At 46.4% G+C, this 9346-nt stretch overlaps 1 protein-coding gene and 1 long non-coding RNA gene across 2 annotated transcripts; both read right to left on the bottom strand.

Moving 5' to 3' along the window:
• Positions 1 to 561: 561 nt before the first annotated feature.
• Positions 562 to 1131, bottom strand: LOC144112003 (uncharacterized). The gene is made up of 3 exons (XM_077645089.1): positions 992 to 1131; positions 828 to 905; positions 562 to 710 (listed from the first exon to the last, which is right to left on the bottom strand). The coding sequence occupies exons 1-3, from the start codon at positions 1074 to 1076 to the stop codon at positions 562 to 564; spliced, it is 312 nt and encodes a 103-aa protein (XP_077501215.1). The 5' UTR covers positions 1077 to 1131.
• A 40-nt stretch (positions 1132 to 1171) lies between these two features.
• LOC144111994 (uncharacterized) lies at positions 1172 to 3868 on the bottom strand. Its single transcript, XR_013310169.1, has 3 exons — positions 3584 to 3868; positions 2657 to 2820; positions 1172 to 1240 (listed from the first exon to the last, which is right to left on the bottom strand). It is a non-coding gene; the product is annotated as an uncharacterized LOC144111994 (long non-coding RNA).
• Positions 3869 to 9346: the final 5478 nt, after the last annotated feature.

Genomic DNA, 9346 nt, shown 5'->3' with positions numbered 1-9346 from the left:
GGCCTTGTTAATGTGCAATTGGGAACGCAATGAAAGTGACTGGTAAAGGAGGGGCAGCATAGAAAGGCAGCAACACTTCCAGACACTGGCGAAGCATGCATGATTCGTAGTGCAAATACTGGTGCTAGTACTTTTGAGAGCTTTTGAGTACAGCAAGGTATGATGCAAGGTATGATGCACAAAGCACTGGCTCAAGTGCACAGTTCGCAATAGAGTGTACGGCAAGTATGGTTTTCATAGTTTCATATTCATTGTTTATTGCAGCAACCAAACAAATACAGTCACAAAGCACACCCTTGGCACACAAACAAAAAATACATGTCACAGGCAGCACAAGCAGTATTGTTTAAGTTGGCTAATCATCTCAATAGTCACAGTGCAGATAGGAAAAAGCCCTGAAGTGCCACGAACGTTGTCAGTTAGGAAATTGAAAAGTATAGAAAACAATGCTACGACAGCTTCAATTGAAGCAAACATAACATGACATAAGTAGACGCATCAACACAGACCATAGAGCACACTGGGATTATTCTAACCTTCATAAGAACCTTCATAACCTTGCTAACCTTCATAAGAAAGAGGCGAACTGCTGAACAGAGCTCCTGGTGACAGATCAGCACTCGCTGACAGTGTTGCGGCCACCCCTGCCGTGCCAGGTTCCAGAGATGAAGCGCTTGCTTCAGTGCTTGGTCCTGCATATGTGTGGTCAGCTGCGCCCACAGAATATAAAGAACAAAATATAGTGACAGCACAGTTCTGACAGGGAAGCCAGCAACCCAACAATGCACAAATAATAACTAAGCGCCACAGGCGGAATTAACACTTACACTGAACCATTATGAAGCCACTGGCGTGGGAACAAGCTTGGTTCAGCGTAGAACCAGTAGGGCTGGCACCATCTGCATCTGCACAGCGCACAGACAAGGAATTGTAGCATATATCTGAGCCATACCTCCTCAGGCTGTTCGAGCAGATACGAAATAACAATCACCTTCTTGGAAGAGTAGCAGCGACTGGGACGACCGACTCTGGACGTACCCCTTGGAAACAGGTTCACCGGAGACAGCAGCTATCATAGGAAGCAGTCCAATGAGCTTTCAGTCGTCACCATTTTCAAAAGATTTATGTCAGTTATGCATACAACCCTGCTCACCTGGTTCTCCAGCCCGCGGCACTGATGCCGAAGTTTCGCTCAGAGATTGTGAACAGTCCATGTCGCTGCTGCATTCGCTTGAGGTGTCTGAAATGACAACATTATTGCGGAGAGAAAAGAGAATTCAGTACCTTTATAGTAAATTATTTCCAAAGAACTATAGCTTCCACAGCATGCGGTTCACATTGTCATCACTCTAGAAAGAAAAATGCTTATCCAATGAAATAAAATTCTGTTTACCACCCTTAATCGTTAGGCACATTAGTTTGATGTCATCAGCAGCTGTGGAGCACCAGAAAATCATTTGCAATTTTCATATGCTATGTTTTACTTTGAAGAGTGCGAAATTCGCCTATCACACAAACAACGATAGCTCGCAAATCAAGTAATGTGCCCCATATTGTTTACAGATTTATGCAGGTCAGCCTATGGCCTACGCAATGAGATGCAACAAGAATGAATTCGTAAGCAATTATCGCAAAAAATAAAAACCTGTACAAACATTGGCTTTCGCTAGCATGAATATTGAGGTAAAAGGCAACAACACAAACAATTATTAGTGCATTTCTATAATCGTTCAGTGCATGCTTTGATACATAACACATGAGCACACAATATCTCGAGAAGCTTTTCACCAAGCGTATCTTGCCCAAGTCGGCATAAGATTGCATCCTGATAAGACTGAAGATGAAAAAAGAAGCTCTGCATACAAGAAAGCAAAGTTCTGGAGTACTAAAATTCATCAAACATTTAGGAAGGCTCACCCTTTTTTCCCCCTCACTTCTTTTGAGCTATCAAAGGAAGGACGAGAATGCCCTCTGGACACGACAGGGACCGTTCATGAGACAAGGTTTCACGGTGAATATGAAAGATTCAACTCCCACTTGCTGCAAAACATGTAGAGTCGCCTGGTTTCCGTTGGTGAAGTGGCTAGCGGCATCAAACAGCCTGAACCGGAAGACTGACAGACTCACGTTAAGATCCTTTGGAGCCCTTTGCCATACCAGACTACCGAATATCCCACTTCCATTATCCTTTTTTTTTTACCGGAAATATCAGGCAAGAGTATTCACACCGTCAGTGTACTTTTTCCGCACCCGTGCCTAGAAATTCGCTTGAGCACCCTTCGCCTACTAAGCTTGTGCCATTAGCTTACCACAAGCACAAACCTAATTCTATGCTATGTTGGACATTTGTCACGAACCTCACATGCAGTGTACAGTGCATACAAGAGACGTAAAACGAATATATAATATGTATAATTATATATTATATAATTATATGTGCTCACGTGAAAGCGATACTTCCATTTTCGTTTTCGTTTAGCAGGGTGCAGGTAAAAATTTACTGTAATTTTTAAAGCCACAAGACAGATACATAATTCGTTTTGCAAAAGACGCTAGACTGTTTACGGTTACGACAAAAAGGAAAAATTTCATTTTTTCACAAAACCTGACATTTCAAGAGCGGCGAATGCCTTAAAAGTTTGATAACAAAAATTACCGGCAATGCTTGCTCGAGTAGGCAAAGCATCGTGTCGCAGCCTTCCTGACGGCAGATACACAGATGGTTCGAAGTGCCTCGAGCAAATCCTGAGTTCTCGTAGCTGCGACGGCGCCTTCTTCTCCAGGCTGACGTTGCGGCAGAACTGCGCCCACGCTCGGCACCTGGACGTGATGCAACATGCACGTTAGATACAACTGTGCCAAAAGGAATACGCATACTCGAAACGCCAATGCGTCAATATTCCTGTCACTGCTAACTGCAGTAAATTATACTTGCATTACATCTGAACTATGGTAGTAAATGCTCGCGCCAAGCTCTCTGCGCCCCAGAGTGCGGTAACGCTCATCCTCATGCCACACGGCTAGCTGCTTTTCTAAGCTCAACGAGTGACGAGAGTGAAGTGCGTTTAAAGTTACCCTGACAGTCATGTATATGTAGGACAGCAATACCAAGGCAGGCAATAACTCCTGCTGAGCGAATCCAGTTAAAGCCTCCTCAAAGCCGCGCACATACACGAGGCTCAGTTTCGATACTCCCAGCTGCGAGGGGATCCTCAAATTGGCTTCATGGTTTTCCAAAACTAAACAATGTCGTACTCAGAGCTGTCAGGTAGCAAACTTTGTTCTAAATGGGCCTCCTGGTCAGTAGCGTGCACGTGGTTGCTCCTGAGAGCCCGGTGTGAAGTTCACGTTGGTGATAGTCAGCTGCATGAAACTCACTATAAATTAGAAAAATGTGGGCCTCTTTCGCACACCTCAGCACTGAAATTGTGTGCCCTGCAGTGTAGTACATAAATATCCCCGAAAACATGAAGCCAAGTACGCACGAACGGGTTACAGCTATGAAACACCAGCGAACAGCCCGGCGAAACCATATCGAAGCTATCGCGCATACCTAGAGCAGACGACACTGTCAAGAGCTCACCTGTGAAAGTCCAGCGGGAATCGGTGTAGCGTGACACCAATGGTACTATCCACGCTGTCGCAGTGTACCGCCTTGGTGTACCACGGAGCATCGTTTCTTCACATGCCGCAAGCTCATCTTGAAATGAAGCGCTAAGCGCTTCAAAAGAAGAGCGCGAAGCGTGCAAAGACGGAAAAAGACTTCGCACTGGCCGCACGCCGAAGGAAACGACAAAACCGAGAAAACTGCCGCAGCGGTGCAGCGGGGTGCAAATCTTACCGAACGGTGACAAAGAAGCGACGTGCAAGGACGTCGAAAACTTCGCAAAAGGAGCATTTTGAGACCGGCGAGCTAAATTTATACGCTTTACCCAGGCGCGCCATCGCAGACAGCTGGCGATAAGAAATCGCCACTGTGGCCGGGTTAGCCGGGTATCGAAACAAGGCCAGCAAAGACGCGCTGTAATGCACCGCACACTCATGAATAGGGGCAGGTCAAGAGTGTTGCAAAAATACAAAATTTGCCAGGTTTTAATAAAATGACTTACCTTTCATAAAACAAGGTGCTAATATATTTTTTTCTTTTCTATTAAAAATTACATTCCAATTTTGTAGCTTTATCATTTCTTTATATGAGTGTTTTGCCCCCCATCCTCTGGTTGTGCTGCAGTCGCGCTAAACCACTTTTCGGCCCAGCCTTCGCCACCACTTTAAATCCGCCTTGGAACGTGTGCCACGCGGTCGAAAAGACGTAAAACTGCACCTTTTTGAAAACCACATACGTGTCCTCCAGTTCAGTTCTTAAACCGAAAGCGCATGCTCGCAAACTGGTGACAATATGCGAACAGTGAATATGCAGCTTCACGCAAGAAAAATTTAAAATAAACGAAACTAAAGCAGTCCGTGCCACGTGTTTCGTATCGTAGTGCTTGTCACTCGTTCTCTTTTGCACTTGTAAGCTTATCTTTTATACCCGCAATGGCAGAAGCTAGCAGAAAAGAAGAGCAAGGGGATGGTGGCATTCTCTCGGCGGCAGCGATAACTTGCAGGAGCAGAAAATATATCAATCTACAACCGATAGGGTGCAGTTTCCCTCCCCATGTAGCGGTGCGAAATCTTGAAGGTAAAGCATTTTTAGTCATTTATTTTTGTTTATTTATTTATGTGTTCATCGTGAAGGATAACCAGTGAAACAAGTGAGGTTGCGTGATGTGTGAATGTTTAGGGTCCCTTTATAAGGTGAAATAAAATTTAACCAGTATGTACGGTTCCTTTGTTTGGTTGAGTTTTACACCTGTGTTTAGTCTTTGTTTAGTTTTCCCCCAATATAGTATGAAGGAGTAAAAGACATTCATTTTAAGAATAGATTCCACTCCAAATATATTTAAACCTTGGTGGTCATTTAAAGCGTGGAAAATAGAAGCAAAACAGAGCAATACAGTCATCTCATCGCCGAGAGTCTGACATAAGCACGAAAGAAGTTTGCAAGAATGATGTGGCACATTCCAAAGCGGTTCATAAGTTTTGGTATCTGCTGTCGGGTATCGGCTAGGTCCTTTACACCCTATGCACGAATGCGGAGTAAGCTGTCCTCAGCTGCAATCTTTCGGAGTGGCTACAGGACGGCTTACTCCTTCTTACTCCCATATAGTCGTATTCGTATTTTAGAGTGTAAGGTTTCGGGATGCGTCACCAGCTCAATCGCCCGAGTGATTTGTTCATGCTTGCCATTGGCAGCTTTCGGATCTTCAGCAGCCTGCACCATCAGCCGCTTCTCATTCAGCTTGGCAGCGCGCTTGAAGTCTAACTGCTTTCGCTGCTTTACGGCTGGTCGTATTCTGCCGCTTATCAATTTTGCTCTGTGCACCAGGCTCAGAGGTACCTTATTGCCTCCCCTTCATAACGTGCTGCAGAGTCGTCCTGTTTACGGATGTATAGATCGGGTTCTCGCCTTTTTTTTACGGCTACATACAAGTTGATGTGGGTGACAAAGACGAGTTTTACTTAACCGTTAATCACTCGTACGCTTTCATTGCACGACCCCTGCGAACCAGAGAACGAACAGATGAAAGATCACGATGACGATGATATAGGTAACTCTTGCCAGCAAGTTTTATCAGAGCGCGGGATGCCATGGCTGTGGCTCAGTGGTATGAAGCGTACGGAAACAAAGAATGCCTATTTGTGGCGGCGTCGGTTACAATCCCTCTCTGCCCACTTGATTGCAAAGTTTCTTTGGTTTTGTTGCGAAAGCAACACTACGCCAGCTAGCGAGCCATATCGACTAGTGACGCACTTCAATCGTATGCCGTATGCCGTGGCCAACAAATGACGTTGAGCCGCCGTTGCCTAGCAACGCCGCCGCCGCGCTCCAACAGATGGCGCCGCCGTCGCCGCTCGCTCCACCAGGGGCCGTATTACGGAACTGTGAATTAGCAAAATTGTCCAAAACTCGGCAAAAAGGTGTCAGTTAGCCTCGCTCCTATTGGTAGGTCATGAAAGCGGCCATTTTGCTTTTTTCCGTCATGGGTGGCTGCAGATTACGTCACAGATGTGGCAGAAGTGGTGACGTTGCACACCTAATTATGCAGGCGCTAATTGAAAGGTTTTTGTGACAGCCTCGAGGCGGTCAATTTGACCGTTGCGTTTTTGACAGAAAATGGCGGCGGTGTACGCTGCCATGCGACTGAGGCGGCTGCGCCGGCGCGAGCAACGGTGAAAGAGAGCGCACGAAGACACGTTTGATTATGTTTGACTCACCGGAAAAACTGTTTCGACGCCTTCTTCGACTGGAGAAGGAGACTGTGGAGTGGCTATGCGACGAAGTCGCCGATGAACTGGGAGGGAATTTGCTTGCGAGCGCGCTGTCGGTGCGACGGCAGGTGCTGTGTGCACTGCCGTTCTCTGCTACCGACGGCTTTCAAGCTGCCGTTGGTTACGAGGCGCACGTCGGCATCGCACAACCGATAGTAGGCAAATGCGTGCGGCAAGTGTTGGAGGCAATCTAAGTTAACACTGAGAAGGTGTTGGTTTTTCGCGGTCATCTCTGTGCCACAGATATATAAATAAAACACGCTTATGGTAGCAAAGCACTTTATTTTTCCCAGAAAACCGCACTTCCTGGTCGTCTTCTGTTTCCCAAGGGAAAAGAAAGATACAACCACACATCACATACTGCAACACCTCACCTTTTGGCATTTTTGTCATCAATCGAAAGAGCCGAAAAACAGATTTCGACAAGTTGTCTTCGTCGATTTTGTACCAAGTGCTTCTTGCAAGTTCGCTCGGTAGGCACGTTGCCTTCACTGCATTCGTTCGAATTTTTCTGCACACTTAGGTCAACCGCACAGTAGCTTGATTTCAGACGTCGCGTAAGCAACAATAACACGGCGTGGAATTGGCTGCTTTCGTGCAAAGCGGCTTCACGTTTTACCGCCGTCAGCGCATCCCCGCGGCAGCAAAAGTTCCCCACCAGCAAATTTAAAAGAACATATTCGAACGCTTTTGGTTTGCTTAATATTTTCGAATTTTAAACACTATGTTTTGGCAAAATGTAATATTAGTTTGCTCCGTATTTCTTAAGTCTTTATACAAATGTTTAGCAGACGGCCCTTCGCCGTGCAAACAAATGCTCTCGGGGCGCCGCCTTGCTGTAATTGGCTAATTCCTCGTTGTGTCAAGTGGTGACGTCTCATCTTTTCCTGATTATCACGTCACTGTCAATAACTTTCAACAAAATTTGTGACAGTTGCGTGATGCGGCCCCAGATGTGCTCCGCTGGGGTAGAAGAAAGGAGGTGTCGCCTCGCGGGGGGGGGGGGGGTATTTATATATGCGCTTCGCCTCAGTGTATTGTAGTCGTTATGGAGAGCAAGAAAGAGACGCAACAACGACGCGAGGAAGAGACAACGTGCTCAAGAGACGCCAGAAGAGCGCGCCGCACGACTCGAGAAGCGTCGTAACGAAGATGCGGCTAGAAGTCGAGCCGCGTCCATGAGTGGCTCTTCAACTGCGGAAGAGACCGGCTTGAGTTTCTTGAGAGCGCCGGAACGAGACACTGCGTAGACGACGTGCCGAGGAAACGAAGCTTTCGCAATTAAACTAGGATTAACTAGACCTTAACTAGAGCCAATGTTTTTCTGAGTACCATCAAATGAATTTCGGAAGGTTTCGCTTCAGTCTGCTGAAGGTGGGAGCTAGTACTAGTTCAGCGCTAAAACAATGTTCGGAAGTTCATTAAGGTCATTGTATCAAAAAATAATAAAACATCGGGACGCTAAAGCAGGTTTAAAGACAGGGACGTTATTCTGGAAGAAATTTGCGAGGCAGAAAGCGCCGCGGCGCGTAAACGCTCAGCTAGAGATACGTAGAGCAAAAAAGCGGCGTGTGGTATTGCTCCGGGCTACAGCTAAATGTGTTAAACTAGGGGCAAACACTGCTTAACGAGAAGGCCTGCCAAAGAAGCGACGCTGACCATTGTTTTAAAGTAGCAACAGTTGATTTCGGCGCCGCTGTACTAACTGTAGGATGCGGGCACAGTTATCTAAATGAATTTGAGTGTTCGACTGCACGAAGCTGGCCTAACTTGGCTTAGATGGTGCATGTTGTAATAAAAGAACTGTAGCGCAACCAAGATGAACACAAGAAAGGACCACACAGGGCTAGCGCTAGTCCTCAGGGGTCCTTTATTGCTTTTGTCTCCTCTAACTTGGATGGCCCGTTCAGCCGCACACCACCAGGGGCGCTGTTTTCCTCCGACACCGACATCTTGAGGGAAACATGACCGTTTCTATCCGACATTAGGTCAAGTCCTCATAAAAAAAGACATGTTATGATTGATGAATCGCTTATCTTCAAGACAGTAACGTTTCTGCGCCCATAGGCAAGGAGTATTGGGGGTGATGGCGGATATGCACGGCGACAAACTTCCTAGTTTTGTTAGCCAGGAAGCCAATCGGTTACACACCTGTACGTTCAAATGAGTGAACCCGTTTGCATACACGTGATCCGGCCAATCTCTTTATTTTGCGAAAACGACGCATTTTCTAGCATAAATCCTCACCCAGCAAGATAACAAGTCAGTATCCTTGTTTGCACATTGCTCAGCACGGTTCCGAGCGCGTATGTGCTTTCCGGAAGACCTTCCACTGGTCTAAACAAGTGACGTCGAAGGATTGCAACTCAGTGTGCAAATTTGCTTTTCGCACGGAGCCGGTTCGGAAACACTGCTCCGCCACCTCTGTTCTCCCGTTTAAACGCGCCTCATTATGGCATCGTAGCCTTTCTTTTTTCGCTATGCGGAATACACAGAGCAAGAATTCCAGGAATCTCGAGGGTAAGGTGTTCACACGTCCCAAACTGCGTCATTATTCGCATAAATAACAGCGCGACAGATGAGACAATAAGGAAGCAACATAAACAAGAACGCTGTCATGAACCAACTGGCCCGGCTAATTCCACTCCTGGAGTGTCATTATTGTTGGAGCTAGGACGAGTGGGGGGGAGGCGCCAACCATCCACGGGAGTGAGGGAGCTTTTGTTCAAGCCAGCGCAAACACTTCCTGCCTCCACTAGAAGTCACCTCGGAGACGCAGTCAGCGCAGATGAATAAAGCGATGGGGTCTCACCCTCTCGGCCACGATAGGGGTTACTTAAAAATTTGTTAACACTTCTCTCAGTATAGTTCCATTCACATGTTAGTGTGCCCCAGCCAGCCATTCTCATTTTCTAAGAATGGAAAAAAAGAATGAAAAATTGCCTACCTTCAACTCATGCAAACACCTTTG

Source organism: Amblyomma americanum, unplaced genomic scaffold (genome assembly GCF_052857255.1).
Source record: "Amblyomma americanum isolate KBUSLIRL-KWMA unplaced genomic scaffold, ASM5285725v1 scaffold_26, whole genome shotgun sequence".
NCBI lineage: Eukaryota > Metazoa > Arthropoda > Arachnida > Ixodida > Ixodidae > Amblyomma > Amblyomma americanum.
This window is presented reverse-complemented; position numbering and strand designations above follow the sequence as displayed.

Excerpts from the sequence above, each read along its gene's own strand:
- LOC144112003 (XM_077645089.1), bottom strand. The coding sequence starts at position 1,076 with ATGATAGCTGCTGTCTCCGGTGAACCTGTTTCCAAGGGGTACGTCCAG. Across the intron at positions 906-991 it reads GCTGCTACTCTTCCAAGAAG|ATGCAGATGGTGCCAGCCCT; the intron begins GTGATTGTTATT and ends TGCGCTGTGCAG. Across the intron at positions 711-827 it reads TGGCTTCATAATGGTTCAGT|CTGACCACACATATGCAGGA; the intron begins GTAAGTGTTAAT and ends CTGTGGGCGCAG.